At 32.3% G+C, this 23,168-nt stretch overlaps 2 protein-coding genes and 1 long non-coding RNA gene across 4 annotated transcripts; 2 read left to right on the forward strand and 1 right to left on the reverse strand.

Moving 5' to 3' along the window:
• Window positions 1-761: 761 nt before the first annotated feature.
• LOC125190525 (CBS domain-containing protein CBSCBSPB1-like) lies at window positions 762-4,873 on the reverse strand. Its single transcript, XM_048087845.1, has 15 exons — window positions 4,806-4,873; window positions 4,517-4,731; window positions 4,090-4,264; window positions 3,882-4,014; window positions 3,620-3,790; window positions 3,466-3,541; window positions 3,245-3,358; window positions 3,066-3,132; window positions 2,871-2,976; window positions 2,618-2,676; window positions 2,429-2,532; window positions 2,224-2,354; window positions 1,930-2,015; window positions 1,761-1,850; window positions 762-1,182 (listed from the first exon to the last, which is right to left on the reverse strand). Exons 2-15 carry the CDS (start codon window positions 4,696-4,698, stop codon window positions 1,000-1,002), a joined length of 1,677 nt encoding a protein of 558 aa, XP_047943802.1. The 5' UTR covers window positions 4,699-4,731; window positions 4,806-4,873; the 3' UTR covers window positions 762-999.
• Window positions 4,874-13,213: 8,340 nt separating this feature from the next.
• LOC125190443 (truncated transcription factor CAULIFLOWER D-like) lies at window positions 13,214-15,045 on the forward strand. Of its 2 annotated transcripts, none has more exons than XM_048087758.1 (8): window positions 13,214-13,453; window positions 13,527-13,605; window positions 13,683-13,744; window positions 13,826-13,925; window positions 14,078-14,119; window positions 14,208-14,249; window positions 14,368-14,449; window positions 14,699-15,045. In XM_048087758.1, the coding sequence occupies exons 1-8, from the start codon at window positions 13,272-13,274 to the stop codon at window positions 14,743-14,745; spliced, it is 636 nt and encodes a 211-aa protein (XP_047943715.1). In that variant the 5' UTR covers window positions 13,214-13,271; the 3' UTR covers window positions 14,746-15,045. The 2 variants fall into 2 exon arrangements, with proteins under 2 accessions (XP_047943715.1, XP_047943716.1); XM_048087759.1 differs by having other exon boundaries at window positions 14,374-14,449.
• A 4,140-nt stretch (window positions 15,046-19,185) lies between these two features.
• On the forward strand, window positions 19,186-22,177 carry LOC125190444. Its single transcript, XR_007170915.1, has 2 exons — window positions 19,186-19,401; window positions 21,711-22,177. It is a non-coding gene; the product is annotated as an uncharacterized LOC125190444 (long non-coding RNA).
• The last annotated feature ends 991 nt before the right edge of the window (window positions 22,178-23,168 follow it).

The raw sequence follows: 23,168 nt of genomic DNA on the forward strand, positions 1-23,168 counted from the left end.
CTTAGAAACCCTAAACTATCCCACGGATCAACTTGCAACACATGAGCAAATGATCCGGGGTCTCAAGAGCAATTGGGTTAGAGGACTTGTCTTCCACATGTGTAAAATTTTTAATTTGTAGGATTTTAATTATATATTTTTTTATTTTCTAGGATTTTAATTATGTATTTTTATTTTTTAGTATTTTAATTATGTAATTTTTATTTTTTAGGATTTTAATTATGTAATTTTTATTTTTTAATGTATTTTTATAATGTAGAAATGTTTTTAATAATTGGAGTATTTAAATTAAATAATAGAATGGTGGGACCCTTGAGCTTGTCCTTAGCTAAGAGCACGGATGTGGGTGTTATGCTCTTAGCTAAGGAGAAGGAGTAAAAGTGGGTTTGGGCCCACCCTCCGTGCTCTTAGCTAAGAGCACGAATAGGAATGCTCTAAGCTGAAAGCACGCAAAAAAGTATTGTAGAGACAAAAATAAAATTCTTTGGCTTTTGAAGGAAAAAAATATCAGTGCACACCACGTGATAAAGACGATATTTGATGAAATTCCCCACCTCCTTTTTCTTGATTATTCAATCTCCAATAATGCCATGCTATCAATTTTGCCTTTTATTTTGATTTTTCCTTTTAAATATTTTCGTCTTGCCTTTTCAATATGCACTCAAAAAGAAAAAGAAAAAGAAAAAGAAAAAGAAAAAAGAAAAAGGGAAATTAAGATGCACTCAAAACAGAGGCATTGGTTTACGAATCTAAGATTAATAAGCAAAAGAACCCAATTCACAATTGCATTGATATCATGTTCCAGTTTACAATGAGGACTGGAAGCCATCCCATGATATTTCCAATTCACACATTCAAAGACAACTCCCTACTTCAAAAAAGATATGTATCTAACTACATCCAAAATTTTCCATCACAAAATATCATACTCCATATGAATGGGGCTGCTTATATAAACTCGGTTTTGATTTCTTTCCTGCCTGCAAGTAGATACCTTTATCAGTTCCGATTTCGCCTCAATACCGCGTACACGCCTAAAGCAGCGACTAGCACTGCCCCAGCTGCAAGGCCTCCGTATGATTGAGATGATGCATCGCGTTGAGCGTACTGGATGCTTCTTGAGTCGAACACTTTTTTCCGATGCTGCAGCATCCCTGAGTAGTCTAAATGTAGCCTCAGTCCCTGCCTCCACGAATGTAGAGTTCATTAGTATATACATTGCCAAGAAAAACATGCAATTTAGAAACGAAAAATTGCATCGCCAATTATCGTTTCATGATGCTCATATCAACTCGCGACGGCACATCATCCAACTTACAAGGAATTTTGCGAAGCATAGAAGTTCCATACAGATTCACATTGTCACAATATAATAGTAGTAGTAGTGACACAATTTTTACAAGGAATTTTGCGAAGCATAGAAGTTCCATACAGACTCACAATGTCACAATATAATAGTAGTAGTGACACAATTTTTATAGAATTCTGAGACTCATGTGTCACTTATAACTGTGACATCTTGTGATGAATAACTATTATGGTGCATTGGTGCTACAAAATTAGTACATTTGAGGGTGTATTCTCATATGGAACAAGAGTATATAGATGTAGGCTTGGATGTAATTAAATTTTTATTATGATGTTTCTCTTGGTGACACTAAGATTATGTCACTATTAGACAATTTTGTTGGTGTGCCTTATGTAGGTTTATTTTTAGATACCGTAGTCGCTACAAAATATATTAAACGACAAGGCATTACCTTCCAGCCGACTAGCTTTGCATGGTGCACGGCTGCAATAAGGTCGCTATCGGATGCGAGGACAATTTTGTCCTTGTCTTCGTCTTCATACTGCCACAGATGAGAATGGGAGTTTTTGAAATATGATAGAAGTTAGAAAGACGTAGTGAGAGGTGGCGCTAATGTGTACCAGAATCTGTGGTAGGTTGTTGCGGTCGATCTCAGCTCCTACTCTCTGAAGGATTGCTGTCATGAGCTCAGTCATGTTGTATGTATCTGAATGTGGAACAGCACAATCAAATTTCTTTTGGGACCATACGAATGGATGATCGTTGCACTATCTGGCATACAAGATCCTCTATTCTAAATTGCGATTTCCTCTACTTATTTCACAATGCTATTTACAAAACAATGCAATAAGAGATGTTGCACAATGACAAATTAATCTACTTTATTTTGTAGAGGAGTAGAAGGAAAAACGCACCGCAAATGAACCTATGCATTCTTCCTTTCTTGTCTTGGATTTTGAAAGCAAAAACGTTCGCAGCGGAAGAATTTTGCTGAAGGAAGAGAGCAGTCTCACCCCCCTCAGACTGCATCTTGAACGAAGCCACGCTTACAAAAGATATGCAAAAATCAGCAACAAACAGCAAGAATGATACAAGCTCCGATGGTGACGATGCACCTACCTCCTGATCTCATCGTCCTCGTCGGGGTTTAACGCCATTGCATTGTCCCAGAAACTCTGAATCATGCTGCTTGCACCTTCAGAGTTAAATCCAGCACTACCAACCTGTTAAAAGTTCAAGTTTTAAAGGATATGCAAAGAGTTAAGTTCTCGTGTTTTTTGGCATTAGTGAAATTCGAACCTGACTTACAGTGGTTACAGCTGCATTAGTTATGTTGAGCACATCGATAACAGTTACAAGTACCCCATCTGCATCATCACCGTCATGATATTATTAGTCTCTAAACAGAAGATTTATTTTGGGTGATAAGTTGGATATCTAAAATTATGCGGTCTAACTTATCTAATTTGTTGTTAGATAGAACAATTTCGGCAATTATCCAATGATACGTCGAAAAAAGTACTCGTGTAAGCTTTGATCAAAACAAGGAGGGGGTGTCTACCTTTATCAACAACTAGAAGGTGCATATACTTCCCTTCATGCATGCTGTGAAGAGCCTCGACTATAGAAGAATCAACCGAAGTACATTCTGGGTTTGCAGTCATCACCTATACATAAAGGATTACAACTCAAATTACTAATCAATTAATTCATCAGTTGGAACAAAGTGAAAAGTATAAAGAATGTATATACGTACCTTCTCCACTAGAGTGGTTTCTATTGGAAGATTGACAGCTACGACTCGCCTCACGATATCTCTTGAACTAAGAGGAAATGTCAAGTACATTAAAATTGATAGAAAGAGTCAAACCACATAACTTATAGTAATTCATATCTAAGTGAATTAATGTCATTAGTTTGGAACATGTAGCTCACGTTAGTATCCCTTGAGGTTTGTTATCAACTGTTATGACAGCGCAGCTTGCTTGTTTCTCGTGCATCCTTTTTGCAGCAACTATCACGGTGTCAGTTGGATCAACTGCAGCAATCCTAATTAATCATCACAAAAATAGAAAATTTTCATCTTCTGATCGAAGGTCATACTATATAACATTATATAATGAATTAATAATAGTACAAGTGAAGATATTACCTACTTTGTATTCTCAGAGATTATGGTAGACAGGGAGGGCTTAAATCGCTCTCGAAGTGTCTCAACGTATGTGTTGGGAGCTGCAAAATGTTGAAACATCATATCAATTAGAATAATTATACAGTTGAATGGGGAAACGGAGATGAAAGACTAATTACCTGAGGCTGAGGGGCCCCATTGCTTTTCAACACCTTCAACAGCAGCTGCAATGGCCTTCCCCTTCTCGGCCGCACGCTCCAAACGGGAGATGGCGTCATACAAGCATTTTGTAATGTCAAGCAGCGCAATCACCTCACCATTTTCCACAACAGGTAGGTGCCTAAACTTTCCTATCAACAAACATCCCAGTATTAGTGAAACATAAGGCAATAGTTAAATTTGGAAATCTGATGACATAATTTTAGAAATGTCATTCCACACCTTGAACCATCTTTTGGAGGGCTTCAACTGCAAGAGTGTCGGAGAGAACAAACACGGGGTTCCTGGTCATAACCTTGGAAGCATGTGTTTCTTCTATGCTAAGGTCTTGGGCTATGACTCTTGTAGCTATATCCTTCATTAACATAAATTGTAGTAACATTATTAAAGAAAGGAGAAGAAGTAAATTTGATGATGATGATGATGATACCTTGTCTGTGAGGATCCCACAGAGCAATGCATTAGAGTCAGTGAGCAACAAAGCATCAACTCTTCTTGCAGCCATCCGCTGACAAATTTCTTTAATGCTCGTAGTGTCAGGTACTGTCACGGCTCTCGACAGACGCAGTCTCTTCACCGTCCTCTCCCCTGATAATCCCCTGTTTCTATCAAACACAATGCTTTAATAGTTTAATACTCACACTAAAACTATTGTTTTTCTTCAAATGTACTACCAAACATCCATCTATTAGACATGAAATTCATTTCCATAAAATAGAAATTAATCAAAACTTGAAGCACAAATAACACACTAAGGAATTATTCACAATCGAAATTGCAGCAGGTTCAATATCAAATGAATCATATTCCTAAATCACAAAGTTGATGAATTAGAAATAAAAAATAAGAGAAGATACATGGAGCGGGGAGTGCCGAGAGAGAGAGATTGAGATTTGCGGTGAGAGGGAGAGCCTAAGAAAGATCCGGCGCCTTCGGAGGCGGCGATGGATTTCTTCCGGGCTTGAGAGGGAGAATGCATAATTAAGGACGACAAGCTTCTCTTGGTGGAGGCTGATAGTCCCCCTTGACTCGTCGTCATTTCCTCCGATTAACAATAACTCACCTCCTCCTCCTATATTCATTCAATTCAAACCAATAATTTAAAGGAAATCGGGACGCATGCATGCAAAATTGGATACAAATTACCAGGTGTGAGCAAGCTGTATTCACCGTGAAATGGCGATTGCTTCGAGCCTTTTTTTTTTTTTTTTTTTTTTTTTTTTTTTTTTTTAAGTGGGGAATTAGTTTGGTTGTTTTGTTTATGGGATTGGAAATTGTTGGGATGTCATGAGGAGATGGAGAGGGAACGGAGAAGGAGAACTCAGCCTTCAAATTATAATGATGTTTTCTTTGATTTGGAAGTTGCATCCATTGTTTTGTGTCTTCTTGGAAACAAAGGAGAAGGATTTTCTCTAAATTACAAAAAATGATTTTATCTAAAACAAAATAGTGCATTGATTACTTGGATAAATGTTGGACAATTTTTATCTTCATTTCTGAAAGTTGGCTATAAATTTATGCAACTAAGTTGGCGGCGACCTTTTAATTTCGATTACTTATATGACTCTTAAATTTTGTCCTTTCTATAAAACATTTTTATTACATGTTATAGAGATCAAAAATCACAAATATGCAGGTTACATTGTTACATAACACTTTTGTTTGGTAAAAAGTATTCCCCTCGTCTAACCATAGTTAAGCTTTTCTTATGGATATGCAAATACAAAAAATAAAATGAAAAAGAGAATAAAGTAAATCAATAAAAAAACAAAATAAAGTAAGGACAAAATATAATAAAAGAGATTAAATGTATTGAATTTTTTTATAAAGAAAATGACTCAAGTACAATGATGACGAGTAAAAAAAATGACTCAACTATAATGAAACAGATATGTAATATTATATTTTGAATCTAACAAGATATAACATATCATGAATATATTGCCATCATTATTATCACTAGAATAAATACTCCCCCTATCTTAACTTTGCATTTTTGTTATTCAACAAGTTTCCTATGTATTTATGGAAGCTTTCTCATCATATTTTTTTTCTTTTTTTCTTCTTCTAATCATTCTCCCTTGTGCATTAAAATTGATATCATACATGTATATAAAATTCCCAAGGATAAAAGCCAAAAGTTGAACATGTCTTAAACTAAGAATGCAAAGCATCTTAGAACCCTAGATCCAAAGCAATCAAGATCCGTTGCCTCCAGCTAAAGACACAAAATCCCCCTTTTCAACATCTTTAAAACGGAAGCAAACACACCATAAAATCAAGTGATCAAACAGTAAACACAAATATCGTTTTCAAGAATTTGATCGAAGATGCTGGATTGGGGTCCGATTCTAATCGGGTTGTTCCTCTTCGTTCTTCTGTCTCCGGGCATCCTGTTTCAGATACCGGGCAATACCCGACCCATCGAGTTCGGGAACTTCACCACCAACGGCAAGGCTGTGATGATCCACACTCTCATATTTTTCGGAGTTTTTACTATTCTTATTATGGCACTACGTCTTCACATATACATGGGCTAGCCACCTATTTCTTTAATCCACATTTTTATGTACTATTTTTTTGTAATTAAGTCTTGATTGCAATGTGGCATTGCTTTCTTTGAATTACATATGGTCGAGCATGTATCTACATTCTAATACCAATTGTTCAAATTCAAGAATCTCTTTCCGGCAAGATCCACCTGATGCATGTGTGATGTGGCAACTATTATGGGATATAAATGTAATTTCTTGAAAATTTCATCGTGAATTATTAAAAATCTACTTATATAGAATCATAATCACTGAATTACTTAAGTGCGTCTATTTAAAATAATAAAATCTAAATTTCAATGCTGAAATGATGATTCAATAAGTCGACAAAGGTTAAAATATGATTCAAACAAAGCTGAAATTAATAAAGTCCAATTATATAAGTTCTTTATTTGTGATAAGATGGGCTTTGAGGAATGGAGGCTATTTAACACAATTGAGGCCTGGACTACAAATGATTGCTCAAAAAATTGACGAGCTCACTATGTATGGGCTTGAAAAGTTTCAAGACTTTTTCGACAAAAAAGAAGAAGAGAAAATAAATTTTGAAAAAAAAGAAGAGAAAAGAAATTAAACAAATATCAAACACTTTGCTAAAAGCATAATCGAAGGAAACCGCTCAAATTTCTTTTATTTTTTGGTCATGTCGAACTGAAAACTGGAAAATGAAAAAGTTAGTTTTAGATTGTCGACAATCAGGATAGATTAATAGACGCTGAATTAAAGCAAATGAAATGTCAAATACAAATTGGAAATACCGAATGATTCCATTGAATACAAGATTGCACCTAATTAACATCAGTCTTTTTCATCATCTTTTTATCCCATGTGTTGAAAGAGCTACTTTATCTAATAGGAGTATAAAAAAAATACTGGTAGAAAATATTTGTTTCAAATATTTCTATCTTTTAACTTCCTCAAATACTTTAATGACGACGATGTCCATATTGTGTGGATGTCCTAATTAAGAAAAATGTTAGTTATAATACTGAAGAATAATGATAAATTATCCTAAAAAATATATTTTCTGATAATTTGTACACACCCTAACTTAAAAAAAATACTCATCTAGTAGTTAGGTTAATATCCTTAATTTAAACATAGAAATATTAAGAATATTGTGAAGTTAATATATTTGAACTTTAGAAAAGAAGTGGGATAAGAGCACAAAGTTGATTCCAACAACATTAATGGATGTGGATGAGCAAAGCAGACTAATATGCACCACCACCAAGTCTTCTCATGTAATCAAGGTGGAGTTGAATTCCCATCACCAATAAAATCATCGAATTAAGCCGTGATTTTGGTTAATTCAAAGTTGTTTGACATGTTTTACCCTTTATATTCAAACCACTTAGTTAGTTAATTAATGTGTCCGTTTTATCCAAAACTAGAATGCATATATATATGCACTATCAATATCATATCTTATCATCTTTAATTTGGATCATTCCAAACTAGCTATATTAATCTATGTAATTAATCCCATTATGGTAATAATAATGATTTTTATATCATAAGAAACGTCTATAAAAATGAGTTGGAGAATATATAAAACAAAGACGAATCTAGTACGAGAATGGGGGAACTTTATGCATCAGATTTTGGGTGGATTGATAATGGCTATCTTGTCTGTTGGAACATATATGCCAAAAGGGACCTAGTACATACAATCGTGTCGATCTCGTAGCAAAAGTATTATGATAAACGTTTTAAAAGTAACAAGTAAAAAAGTAAAAAATATATACTAGTACTAGTAATACTAAAGGCTATAGTGAGAGTAAAAGAGGGGGTAGGGTGGGAGGGGTGAGTGAAGAATCAATACGAGTATTATTTTGACGAATCATTAGAGATCGAACTGAAAAGTCAAGGTCTTATTCACCGACGAATAATTTGACGAATCAAAGTTTTAATTTAAAGACTTTCTTTTTTGTACTCCTAGTTGTTTTATAGAGAAATTAAAAAGATAGCCAACCAACTTTTTGTAGGGGTGATGAGGTTCGGTTCAGTTAAGTTAGCCGATCATCCCTCCAAATTTGAAGTGTTTTCATCTCGTTCTTACTTAAAAAATCAATAAAATAAGGCGATCATACACGAGCCACTTCTAGCAGCCCATGACACCACAACCAATCCGGACCCCACCGCACATGCATCGTCAGCCCAAGCCACATCCGCCAGCCTCACGGCCCAAACTCATTAAACAAATATTTTACGTTAATTACAGAATTAGTTATGATAATTCCCTTATTTAGCTATGAAATCTGATTTTAGTAATACTGATATTTACATAAGGTTAAATATATGTAGTAATCAAATAATATCATTATATCAATCACAATCTTGATGAAATTTGTTATTTAAATTATAGTAGTATAGTAATTTTTAGTTAACTTCTAGATAATTTATCATTGTTTTACATTATGAAGGTCTATTTATAGATGATTATTATATAATTGATGAAAATATGGTGACGAAAAGTACAAAGTCACAACAAATTTCATCAAAATTTTAACAATACTCCCTTCGTCCCATATAATAGGTCATTTAGGGTTGACACGAGTTTTAATGCGTAATTGATAAAATAAGATAGAAGGAGAACAAGTAGTTGAAATTGTTTAATGGTGAGATCCATAATGGTAAAATAAAAGAGAAGGAGAAAAATGTTTTCATAAATGGATATTGACTATATGCGGGACGGGTGTAAAAGGAAATATGACCTATTTCTATGGGACGAAGGGAGTATGATATAATCGAGAAATATACAAAAGGTATGATTTAATCGGCTGATATTATAAATTAGATTGACCGGAAGCACTATAAGTGACTACTATGATTTACTTAAATGATAATTTACCTTTTTAAAATAATCGTTATAAACATATGATACTAAAGTTTAAACATAATAATCTCGTAATGGAGAAGAATTGTTAACCGGTCTTCTAAGAAAAATTAAACTAAACAAAATTCTTGTTCTTGTCAACTCAAATATTTCTCCTAATTTTGACAAAGTTTATTAGAGGGTTTAGGGTTGTTTTCCCCACTCAAAATGCTCCAACCTGTTTGTCAAATAAAGTGTAACCAAATAATTTGACCAAGTTTAATAGACACGACCAAAAAATGGTAGTAATTGTTTAATGTTTATTGTAGCTAGTGAGTCAAATAAAAGTTACGATGGCATCCAACACGTCCAATCCTACCTCTCATCAATCAATCAATGAGTAGATCATGAATCGTGAGACGTGTCGAGATCCTATCGATGCCTCTTATTTCCTTTTTTCGCTACGTTTCGATTTCTCATTGCTTTGCTGGTGTTGAACTCATTTTATATTTATAAAGTCACTGTCCTAAAAATTTGATACATATTACTCCCTCCATCCCATAAAAGTTGAGTCGTATTTTTTTTTAGTCCATCCCAATAAAGTTGAGTCATTTCCTTTTTTAACTAAAGACAAAACATCTAATCACTCTTATTTTATTCCATCATTTATTTTACTCTCTCTTATCTTTCCTACTTTTTTCATCTCTCCTATTTATTTAATATAAATTCTTAATCTCCGTGCCCAAAAGTTTTGTCTCAACTTTTATGGGACGGAGGAAGTACCATTTTGGTCCGTCCCCGAAAATTTGATACACTTCACTTTTACCATTTTTGGTAGTGGACCTCATATTCCACTAACTCATTCCTACTCACATTTTATTATAAAACTAATACTTTAAAAGTAGGACCCACGTTCCACCAACTTTTTCAACTCATCATTACATTTCTTAAAACCCGTGTCGAGTCAAAGTGTAGCAAATTTTGGGGGACGGAGGTAGTATTTACTATAAAGATTGTAGTTTTTCCACAAAAATTTGTTTCACGGATTAAACCCTGAATTTAAGGATTTATTTTGAGCTTTATCTTGGTATGACTGTTTTGGGTTGGATGAATATGTTCGCAAATAAAACAACCAAAACCTAAACTTCGGCGTTAAAGAAAACAAGAATTGTCATGAGTTCAAGGAGTTACTAGAATTGAAGTTAAAATCCAATGAACTTCTTTTAATATTGTGGGCCAAACTTTTAATTGAGTCAACAATATATTTGGTCTAAAAAAATTAATACCTCTCATATTTTGAGTATTTTTTTTTTTAACACAATGGGCTACCTATACTGCTTAAGCTGCCCAATTTATATTGGAAATTAAATTGAAACTTTTCGGTAAATAACATTTTTAGACTTTAAATTATTTAGAATTTAACAAAATTGTCCCGATAAATAGATAGTATGCACAACGAACGTTGAAGAATTTATGGAGTTTGTTTTGGCTTTGAGGTGTATATATCTTCTTTATATTATTTCTTTATATTTATACTACGGTACATGATTTGATTCAAACGAATGATATTCTCATAAAATGCATTTAAATGAATTACATTTTTAACCAAACTATTAAAAGAAAGGGAAAGGATAATCGTACATAATTGTACATGTACATAATATTTTAAAAAATTTTAGATTTAAGTGAATTTAATTAAAAATTAGTTTTGTTATTTATTGTAATATATGTAGCAATAACAAAGAAGTGATATAGAAATTTTATGTCGAATCGTAGCATGATTTCGACTATGATTTGAATTAATATACAATATTTAGTAGAAAATATATATTTTATTAAATATACAAATATTTAAGTATAAATTTTAAATCTTTCTTGAAGTGTTGCAAAATGATTAGTATGAAATTTATTTTAAATCAATTAATGTTTATAAAATGATTTTCAATGTAAAATGTTTAAAAAAGTTCGGTTATGTACATACGTATACGTACGTTTATCACTACTCTAAAAGAAACTAATTTTTATTTGGATCGGAATGTCTCAAAAAAAACATAGCTAAATTAAATACTCAAATATTCGCGAGTTAGATTTGAATTTCAACCCAACGAACTGTACCTATAAACCTTGATCAGTTATAATATGACACGTGTTTGGTTGTTGGATTAACATGAGAAGATTTCGATTAAAATATTTTCATTCATGCGCGGAATTCAGGGACAAAAACCTCTGACAGCACAAAGATTTAATGATGAATTACGTAATAGTGAGAAAAAACAAATAGAGCTAGCTGTCAAAAACGTATAGATATAAATGCAACTAGTGCCACTAGTTGCCTATGCCATACGCAGTTTTACATAAAACGTAAATATAAATGCAACAATTAAAAATGGCATTAGCTTTCTATTCCATGTGCAGTTTTCAAATTTATCGTATAAATACCTCGTGACATGATAGTGATAATTCATCGGATTCTTGTTAGCGCAAACATATGTTGATTACTTTAAAGTGAACATGTAAAGTGTGTGAATGCGCACAAAGCTTGATGAAATTACCTATGTTGGTCTTTGTCCCAGAAATAGAGGGATTGTGATTGTATACATACTGCATTTTCATGGAAAGTTTAATGGATTTTATCTATATATTGTGTAAAAGGAAAAAATACATATCGCCCATCTACTTCTTTGTAATAATAATGTATAAATTTGAAAACATTTTTGTGCTCTGAGGAGCTGTTCGGTTTTCATAACTATGATTATACGTCTAGGATGAAGTTGTGAGATTATTTCAGTTGGAGGGGATGACTATGACTAAATATAATAAGATTATCCATTTAGAATTAAGTTGTGGGATTCAATCTTATGAATTAAACACGATACATATTCAATCATAAAATATAATCTTATCAACCGAACAATCCCTCTAGATTTTGGGTTTTTGAGGTGAGGTAAAAGATTACTCCCAGGGTCTTGGATCCATCATTATTGCACCAAAGTCATGACACCAAATATACTCAATTGTATTAAGGGCACCAAAGTCATAACTCCATATATACTCAACTGCAATAAGTGTGCTTATAATCATGCCAATCAAGACTTTCTATTTGATAGTGGTGACTAACTTTTCTAAAGGTAAAATAATCTGCATAAACATATTAATTCGGATTTCCTTTTTCTACTAGTACATAAGAGCATGCACAATATCAACTCCCGTAAACCCAATGCAACAAGCCAACAACCAAACACCTTTAGAAATTAGAATGTATTAAAGTCAGGTATGAAAGTAAAAATTATACTCCTACTCCATTAAGTTGATGGTTATGTATATAGATAAGAGAGAAATAAATATTTGATTAAACAATTGGATTGGGTTAGGTTGTATTAAATGAGAATTACATATGAAGATAGACTTAAAGAGTTAGTACTCTTTAATTTCTTGATTAATTGTTTCTGTATTTATTTGTTACTGTATTAAACATATCTATTTTGTCCCCCAAGTGGTGATCACCATCACCTAGTGCGATGGAGTGGTACCGCACCTTTAAGGCCAAAAGTCCAGCTTTAAATATCATCATCGTCTTATTTGAAATATGAGTATTCAGACGTGTATTAATAAATAAACGTACTTTACTATAGGAGAACTTATGCTTTGCTATGATCAATGAAAACTATATGCAACACTTTCAAACACTACAACGAAAATACTCGTTACTGATATTTTTAATACAATTACGGTCACTGATTTGTGTTTTTAAATATACCATCAACGCTTCAAAGCGTCCAAAAAAACAAAAGATTAAGTTGTCCTTAATTTAGGAACGCGTCCTAAATTATTGCTATATTTCAAAATTTTCCAACCCAAATAATTGTGTCTCGATATTTGTAGCCGTATACCTTTTTTTTAGTGAAAATACGATCAATACAAAAGATATGTTGTGAGGTTTTGAAGGTGAGCTTGGGATATTTTTGAACAACAAAATATTATGATTTGTGTTGAAATTTTTGATTGATTTAGTGAACAATAGTATAGGAAATGAATGGAGTGTTGCGAAGGACACAATGTCCCACCCAAAAGCATAACCCTAGTTTTTTTTTCTATGTGGTAAGACTGTGCGTCACCCTACGTTGTTTGATTCCAAATCAAAGCAAGTCTGTGTGTGTGTGTGGCTATAAAACATGCATGGGACTAGATTTAGAAGATCATGTTTAGAAGAAGGCTGGACATACTCTGACAAAGAGAGAAAAAATGGGGAGAGGGAAAGTAGAGCTGAAGAGGATTGAGAATCCGACAAATAGGCAGGTCACATTCTCAAAGAGGAGAAATGGTCTGTTGAAGAAAGCTTTCGAACTTTCTGTGCTTTGCGATGCTGAGGTTGCTCTCATCATCTTCTCTCCTTCTGGAAAGGCTTACCAGTTTTCCAGTCATGAGTAGGTTTTCTTTTCTTCTTCGTTTTCTATTTTTTTAATTTAATTAACTTTATAATCACTTTTGTGGCTGCAGGATTAAAAGGACGATTACAAGGTACAAGATTGAATTAGGAATAGCTAAAACAGATGAACAAGGCATCACATCCATGGAGGTGGAGTATCTTTTACTTGCAATAATTATTTATATATTGCTTTAAATTACACATTTTTTTGTTTTTGTACTGTGCAGGTGTGGAGAAATGAAATTGAGGAATTGAGTAGAACAATTGAGGCTCTAGAAGCAAGAGAGAAGTATGCATTCGTACCATTTTGATTTAGCAAAACAAATTGATAACCAAAATTTCAATATTCAACCTCTATCTTATTTTATAGACATTTTGCTGGAGAAAATCTCTCTGGATTAGGCATGAAAGAATTGAAGCAATTAGAGCGCCAATTAAGAGTTGGGGTCGAACGTATTCGCTCTAAGAAGGTATACTGATTAATGTTGAAATCAATTAGGAGTATTTGGTTATGATTCATAATTTTCATTTATGTCTTTACCACTTTGATACTCCGTATATATGATCTCAGTAGTCAATGATGAACTTTTTATTAATAGTAGTTTAATACATTATTCAACAGAGAAGAATCATAATGGAACACATAAACTATCTGAAGAAAAAGGTATGATCCTAAAACCTGCTGTATTAGTACTAAATTAATGACAAATACTAAAAATCATAAACGTATCTCTTATGTCCATTGCGTCCAGCATAAAGATCTTCAAGAAGAAAACAGCAATCTCCAAAAGAAGGTGATTATTTTTTAATTAAAACCGCCACTACTTCAAAGATTTTGCTTCAGTTATTGTTGTAACATACCTTTATTAATTAGTAGTACTAACTAAAGGATTTTGTTTAATTATGTTCGAGGTTAAGCTTCACGAGCTTCAAGAAGCCAGCACAAGCTCAATCATTTTGGCATCAGATCCCACCAGAGCAATCCAATTTGGAGGTACGAATATTATATACACTATATTTATCTTAACTTTTTCTCTCATATTTATACATAAAATAATAGTATTATAGTTGGATAAGCGTGACAACACTGAAAATATAGTTTGCTTTTCAGAGATAGGAAAAAGAATCTTATGAAAATAAATATTCAGTGATTACTTAGAATGTGACTTTGACGAGTCAGCACATATAAATATATAGTACTACTGTGTAACTAAATTCAATTTCATTTGTTTGACATATATAGGACTGAATAATAGCAATGTCGTCACCAAGAATATCTCAACTGTTTAAGCTTTGTTCTACTTATTTTGGGAAGAAATGCTGATGCATGGAAGCGATGGGCCACTTATCTTGTAAATCTACTATTTATATCATTTATCCAGCTTTATTAAATCATTTATTTTCCTATTTTAGAAGAACCAGTCTATTCAGCAGCTTTTGTAATTAATAATTCTATGGGAAGTCGAAATGTATTGTTTTTAGTCGTCTGGACTCAGAAGTGTAGAATTCAAGAGTGTTATCATCAATTTGTGGATCTCGACTCGATCTTGTATATCCAACGATATATTATGATTTTGCTGATTAATTGTTTGTGCCTGGATTCATATTTGACAATTTCTTTTATTATGATTTTATATTAATAAAATTCATTTTTATTTTTTAACATACATAACACTTTTTTTTGCTATTTTTAGCTATCATAACAACAAAATGGAATAAATAACGTGCAAGGTTGTTATGATTTATTTTATTTTATTTTATTATTTATAACAAGGGCTCTATCAGCAGTTGTAGTGACTAGTCATCTTTTATTTGATAAATTAAAGATCCAAACCATAAAATAGTAAGAGAGTCCAACAACACCACAATTAAAAGAACAGAATTTAGCTAAGTCCAACTAAAAAAATGCAAGACCAAAGCAGAGCATATAAAGAGGACACATAATCCCCCATCCGATGCACACACCACATGCATCAAAGCCACAAAGCAAGAAAGTCTGAACAAGAGCACTAAACTTGTAGTATTAGTATATTCTTTGAGGGTAGAAGCATAAATTGGTACTTATTTTCGATGAATATTTTTTTTTTTTTTTTGTTAAATAAGAATGAAAAGTTTGGTGTATTTACTTCATTTTAAAGGAAATATATAAGGAATATAAAATACTACGGTCTGTTAACGGAAAATAATTATATTTTTCTAGTTCATTAAGCAAAAGTAATTTACATTTATTTATGGTCTCTCAAATGGGACGGATCCTATTTTCTCCTGAAAATTCATCATTAGTTGTTTAACTTTTAAATCCAGATCCCAGGCTCACATAGTAAATAGGCTGGATCCTATTTTCTGTTCGTCACATATGAATATCGACTTAAAAACAGATTATGAACTGTATTCACATAGTATGTATGTCCTAAATATGCAGACATTAAAACATAAAGAACTATTTAGCATAATGGATTTTTTTGATGATACCCTTATCTTCAACTGCAGTATATATTTTTCCTTGAGATAACAAGATGGAGGTGGGCTCAATTTTATATGGGCCTCGCAACTAATTCTGTTTGGGCTTCAAGTTAAAAATAGTAATGACGCAATCTATTGAATAAATATAAATAGGATCAGCCCAACAACTCTACGCGCTAAAAGCCTCTCGGGGAATAGCGACCACTTTAGCAATACTAAAACCCGGCATTGGTTAATAATTAAAATTTGGTAGTAATACTTTATATATTTATATGTTTTTATTAAAAAAAATTAGAACTTTAATTCAAGAAAAACTATACTGAGTAACATACGAAATGCCTTCTTGGATTGCGCAGTCTAGGAGATAGTACTAAACTTTCTTAGATGAAAGGGATTAATCCACATATACCTGGAGATTTATATGATTATATGATTTTATGGCTGAAATTAAATACAATAAGAAACGGGATGTACGACAGAATGTAAAATTAAAACTATACAAAATCAAGAGAAAGTGTATAGGATTGGAACCTCACATTCACAATATCCCTTTTCTTTTCCGTTTTTGTCTAATTTTTTATTGTGCAACAAAATTATATTTCCTGAGTGGAGTTATAAAAATAAAACAAAACGAATTAGAAAGTCGATAGGAAATTTGGATAGGGCCATTACCCACCCATCAAATTCAATACTTTGAGGGAAGAAACCAAAACAATTAGTGTAGTTATTTGATATTGGTCGAAGCACCATATCTTTGTTCCAATAATTGCCTTATCTTAACGAATATACTTTCCATCTTAATAATTTTATTTTACTTTATATGCTGGACACCATCATTACAAGATTATATACATGACCAATCACCACATTCGCCCTTCCCAACCACCACATCACATAACACGCACTTTACAAATAAATCAATATTCAATTTAGATATATATATATAGGGGTGTACTAGTATAACAACTAATTTTAAAGTTACAACGTACATCCAACCACGTGCTGCCACGTGTGGCACGAAAAATGCAATATTGTATACAGAAAAATGCAATACGCATTTGTAGAAGCTATAAATGAATTTTGGCAGATTGCATTTTTGTTATATGCAGATTGCATTTTTTATTGTTAAGTTTTGCATTTTAGATATTGACTGTTTAAATTGCATTTTATATATAGACGGATTGCATTTTTATATGTGAAAATGCAAAACTTAACAATAAAAAAATGCAATTTATGTGAAAATGCAAAACTCAACACTATAAAATGCAATTTACATACAACAAAAATGCAATATGCGAAAATGCATGTACAACTAGATTGCATTTTTGTGTTTAAAATATTGCATGTTTTGTGCCACATGGCAGCACCAGATTGGATGTACGTCGTGACTCTAAATAAGGGGGCACCTAGTGCTCCCCTATATATATATATATATATATATATATATATATATATATAGAGGTGCGTTAGGCTCCTTTGCACCCTAAGTGTCCTATTTCCTTCTTAATCTCAGCCCTTGGATCCTTAAATTGGATGGTCGTGATCAATGCATTATTAGTCTATAATATTGCATTATTAGCCGCTGTGCATTATTAGAATGAAAATGTGCATTATTAGTCTATAATGTTGCATTATTAGCCGCTGTGCATTATTAGAATGAAAATGTGTATTATTAAATGACACATGACATTAATCTAACCGTCAGATGACAAAATCGTGGGGCTAGGATTAAGAAGGTAAAAGGACAAAAGATATGAAAAGGATTTGAATACATCCCTATATATATATATAATAAATCGATCCGAAACTTTTTATTGAGCGATCGCTTAAAAAGTAAATATTTTCTTCTTTTAGAATAATAATAATAATAATAAATACTATATGATCAAACCTCAAATAAAATATTATAATTAAAATTAATAGCAGCCGGCACGACCTGCCGTGGTGTGCTCGTGCAATTGACCCTTTCTCTAACCTTTTGTGTTTCTCAAAAGTTAGGTATATTTTCGGACCTAAGTCTATAAGTTCAATATATTAAATTGAAATGAAAGCGTGTGCAGACGCTCTTTTATTCGATTCCATTTATTAGGATATACTTTTATGTAGCAAATGGGGCAACAGAGTAATGCAAATATGTTTGTAATATATTGGGGAATCTTTGTTTTCTTCTTGTCTTTAATGTTGATTGGCCAACCACTTAGGCATTTTAAAGCTACATTTCACTTCAAATATAGTTTTATCTACCATATTAGAATCTAGTTATTTGGAAAAATGTTAGTACGTTAACTGAAATGGTCATAATGATGTCGAAACTTTACAATAATTCTCTTAAAGGTATAATAATACTGTTGTAACGTATCCTCCGCCAACTTGATTACAGCTCTTCCTAGATGATTGCTAGTACTATTTATTATTAATAATGTTAATAGTATTTTTTCTTTTATAAGTAATATTTCCCTTTAATTTTTTTCTTATGTGTTACTATCACTTCTTGCTAATTAAACAAGTTTCACTATTATTTTGTTTTATTTTATTGTTTGATATAGAAGTTTAAACGTACTTCATTTATCATGACTAATTGACTATAAAAAGCCTCAGAGTCATGCAAACAATTTATCCTCAATAAAATTTAAAAACTACAATTGCACTAAGAGATAGAAACCAGTACTTATATATATAGACTACTAGAAGCACATATGAGGTTTATTTAGGCTATCAAAATGTTATCCAATTGTAGGTATGAGATATAAAAATGACAGTAGTACTTGTCCAAAATGCTTAAGTACTATCCAAAATATAAACATTCAGTTGGATTGTTATATGGCTACCCAAAATAACTTGATACTATTAAAATACTACAACTTTTCAGGAGAATATTTAAAATTATTCTGAAAGTGAAGATATATACATACATATACATATTACAAAAATCATACCTCTTGTAGCTAGTATTGCTCCATAATAATATGCTACAAAAGAAAATCAGGCATTGATTATTCTTAGACAAGCATTTTGTCCAAAACTTTTTTGAAATTCTTGTTTTAGATTCCGATTAAGTCTATGACATAATGATGATGCTAATGATGATTTAACAATGGTACAAAGTTGGTTGTCCAAGCTGGCAAGTCACCTAAAGTAGTTAATGGATTTTCTTTGAAATTTCCGGAGAAAGTGACATAATTTTTGTCATTGCAAAAATGTCATCAACCACTATATATGTTTTCATTTGAAGTCCTAATAATGATAAACCCTTTTCTTTGTATATATCTTTGATCAAAATCAGGCGAAGGCCAATATTTTCATCTGCCATATTTCTCGCCTTTTTCTTTTGATGATAACACACATACACACACACAACTAATTTCTCAAATATCCTCTTTTTTCAGTGTTTATAATTAGGGTTTCTGGGGGGGAGAAGATCCTTCTTCAAAATCTAATTTCTGATGAGATGCAATGAATATGTTGCATCTAGATGCAGTGGAGGTAACAATTTAAGTATTAGAAATCACCTCAATTTTTTCTGTTTTATTTTCATTTTTTGTATTGATTATTTTGTTGGGCGGTGACTGGCTAGTTATGGTGTTGGAACGACTCAATCAAATCAAATCTCCCAAGAATTTGGGTTCTTTAGTTTGATTGAGCCGTGCCAATATCATGTTCTATTTTGCTCATGTTACCTCCGATGACTAAATTTAGGCAAATTTAATTTATAGTACTACTATGCAATATTTTGTGTGTGCTTAATATATACTACTAGAAAATTGAGTGGAGGAAGCCATTTTTCAAACATGAAAACTGAAATATCTCATTCTAAGAAAATACATATTTGTAATACTTGTTTCTTGCATTTAATTTGGTTGCCCAAGAGCTTTCACTATTAATTTCACATTTTCAATTGTTTATTTGTATGTTCTGTTTTATGTTTTATTTTCTTTTCTTGTTCTTTGTTAGATATTGATAGTGATTAATATATAGTTTGGGAACATCAGTAATATGTAATATGATTAAAGCGAAAATTGTTATGAAATTGTGTTCGGAAAGGTTTTATTAGACATTTTAATTGTTTAACTTGATCATTGTGTTCGGAAAGGTTTTATTAGACATTTTAATTTTTTATACTTGATCGTTTAAAAAAAATATATAGTTTTGTATTTAAATTTAATTTAGTAGTAGGTCACCTTCTCAAATCCTTAATAAATAAGTATGTTTACATAACACAATAGACAAACAAAGAAGTAGAATATGTTTTCCCCTTCTCGTTATCCTATATGTATGTTTAATTGTTTATGTACGGTTCCAATTCTATGCATATGATATGATATTAATCTTAAATGTTAACTGTGTTAAAACATAATGAATCGAATTTTATTAATAGGTAGCAAATCAAGTCTAGTATGTTTTGTGTATTTCATTCTGTATCATAGTTTTCCATGACATAAAAAAAGAAAATTTAATGTCTCATTTTATTGATTGGGGGAAGGCGTCGTGCTCCACGTAGAGTTTAGAGACAATCGGGCGTATGTATATATTTATCCAAAACATAAGTCAGAAATTGTGTTACGCATTTTAGAATGCTAAGAATATCCTATAATGCCAACAGAATTAATTTCTCCCAGTCAGCTAAAATCTCGACTTTTTTATTAAGATTCAGTGATGTCATTTAATGATTTAATCATATTGTATGCTGTATACCGTGTACGGGAAAGTATAAAATAGAAACCTTCCTCATTCCATCAATTAGAAATCAATTTAGTTCATAGATTTTGATTGATCTGAAATAGGATCGAGATGTATTTTGTGCAAAGTTATTAAGGCTTTTCTATGATCGATTTTAAACATGAAATTGTGTGTGTGTGTGTGTGTGTGTGTGTTTTAACACATGAAATGATGAAATAATTATGTGTCTGTTTTGTTTCTCTAATTATGAACTTACAAGTTTCTTATAATTGAACCAAAAATGTGAATATACATATAGTACTAATTAGTACTCCACGTTAATAGGTTCTATATTTTGTTTCTCTAATTATATTCCTCCCATTTTTAAAAATAGGAAGTTTTGGAGCGACACGTTTTAATATAAAATTGATACAATAAAAATAATTAAGATAGAAAGAAAAAAAATGTATTAGTGAAAAATGAGTCTCATCTTATAGAGAAAAAGAACTTTTAATTTCTAAAATAGAATGTTTCTATTTTTAATTTAAGCAATGAAGAGGAGGGTACTAAAAAGCTGATATATATTACGTCTACGTTTTATAACTTTTTCAAATCATTATTCGTAAGTCAGGTAGATATCACAACCAAGTTGCGCTGTTATATTCTTAATAATTGACACACAACATTATAGTGTCCAATTGTCTTTGTTTCCTTTTCTTTGTGCAATTGTGCTTAATATATTTTTGCACTGTAGATTATTGTTTTATATCAATACGCAAAATACAGTTCATTGCCACATATATAACTAGTTTTTGACTTTTTCGTTAAACAAAACTAGGTAATGTTTGTTAGACCTAATCCAACTTCTCACAAATAAGCAGAAAACAGAAATTCAAAATAATTCGATCTAGAAAAGAATTAAAATATATCATCCGAATAATGAAAGGATTTGTTAGGTTTTTCTTCCACACTAAACATTGATATGATTTTATCAATTTGGGTCTAATATTCCAAGTGCAATATTGGAATGACTTTTATCAATTTGGGCCTAATTTGTCAAGAAGCCAATTCGATCAATCATTTGGCTCATCGTGAGAATTTTTGATGCTTCATTTATTTAGTTCGTTTTGTCTTAGGATCTTTTTCGATCCAATGGTGAAATTAAGGAGCATAACACAAACATGTAAGGTCTTTGATTATCACAATCGATTTACATTATTGGAAAAGGTGGATCGACGAAGAACATTATGCCATGAGTACTTATGTGAGTTGAATTGAAAAATCAATACGAAAAGCAGTTGGATTGCTCATGCCTAAATCACACTTGCCTTGGCTTGATTACAAGGGTCATCTTTGAATTATAGAATGGATGGTTATGGTAATGTGGAAGAGATGTGGGAAAGATGGAAGAGGCGATGGTAGATGAGAACTCGAAGGAGAATGAAGGAAGGTTGAAATAACAAAGCTGAAAACAGAAGTTGTAGAAGAAGTTAAGATGTTAGCTACTGTCAGTTGAATAGTTATAATTGAATATAATCTCCTTTAAATAGCTTGTACACACTGTTGAGAAACTCAAGAAAGTAATGAATACCATCTTCATGAACCTTGTACCAGAATCAAGTGTTTTGACAGATTTTAGATTTAGATCCAGAACTAGACAGGGATAGATCAAAATGAGGAGGAAACCCTTGATTACACACACATGCGTGACATTTCCCAATCTTAGGCGTTATTCTGGTAAATTAGCTAAATTATCTTTGCTTTTAAATTACTTAATATTGTCAAATAACGCAACATAAGACATATTTAAAAATTGACAAGAAGTACTTGTGGCTTTGGCTAGCTTTGTTTATGTATTTGTGAGTTTTTCTTCTTCTTAGTTTTTAAATTACTTAAATACTAGTAATCCCTCTGTGGGATCGATCCTTACTTCCATGTATGATACGCTCGCATTTTGCACTATTTTAAGGCCAATTTGTGGTCCGTTTTTAATGTCAAAGTTGCATTTCATGTTCATTATTTGCATATATTATCTATTTTGGTATTTTGACGTATTTTGTGAGAAATATGCAAAATAAAGCCTAAAATTATAGGAGTAAAAACGCGAAGTAGGAAATCTGAAGCTTCTCCGGCGACCGCAACAACACTTTCGGCGACTGCCGGCGCTTAGCGGTGACAAAGACCGCCGGGAAGTGCGTGGCGACCGCCACAAGAAGTCAGAAGCTTTGGGCTACCCGGCCTGGGAATGCGGCACCCGCCCAAAAAAAAAGGGTCGCAACTGTCTTTAAAAAACAATTTGCCGGGGTCCGGTCCGTCGGGCGTTCTACACACCTTCTCTTCTTCTTGAAAAAAGCTATGGGGGTACAAAATACCTCAATAAGGTTATGTGGAAGTTATTTCCTTCTACCAAAGTCCGGGAAAGCGTAACCCTCTGGCGGAAAATTGAAGAAGGAAAGAAGATCTTACCTTGTGAACCAAATCTTTTTTCCCCTATAGGGAACGAAAATTACATATTTCCTAACTTGGAGGACCTTATTACCAAATCTAAATTTCTCAACCTATATATACCTCAAAACCCCATTCGTAGATTTTAA

Source organism: Salvia hispanica, chromosome 5 (assembly GCF_023119035.1).
Source record: "Salvia hispanica cultivar TCC Black 2014 chromosome 5, UniMelb_Shisp_WGS_1.0, whole genome shotgun sequence".
Classification (NCBI taxonomy): Eukaryota; Viridiplantae; Streptophyta; class Magnoliopsida; order Lamiales; family Lamiaceae; genus Salvia; species Salvia hispanica.

Excerpts from the sequence above, each read along its gene's own strand:
- LOC125190525 (XM_048087845.1), bottom strand. The coding sequence starts at position 4,698 with ATGACGACGAGTCAAGGGGGACTATCAGCCTCCACCAAGAGAAGCTTG. Across the intron at positions 2,977-3,065 it reads AAACCACTCTAGTGGAGAAG|GTGATGACTGCAAACCCAGA; the intron begins GTACGTATATAC and ends CTTTATGTATAG. Across the intron at positions 2,677-2,870 it reads CCTTCTAGTTGTTGATAAAG|ATGGGGTACTTGTAACTGTT; the intron begins GTAGACACCCCC and ends GTGATGATGCAG.
- LOC125190443 (XM_048087758.1), top strand. The coding sequence starts at position 13,272 with ATGGGGAGAGGGAAAGTAGAGCTGAAGAGGATTGAGAATCCGACAAAT. Across the intron at positions 13,454-13,526 it reads TACCAGTTTTCCAGTCATGA|GATTAAAAGGACGATTACAA; the intron begins GTAGGTTTTCTT and ends TTGTGGCTGCAG. Across the intron at positions 14,450-14,698 it reads CAGAGCAATCCAATTTGGAG|GACTGAATAATAGCAATGTC; the intron begins GTACGAATATTA and ends TGACATATATAG.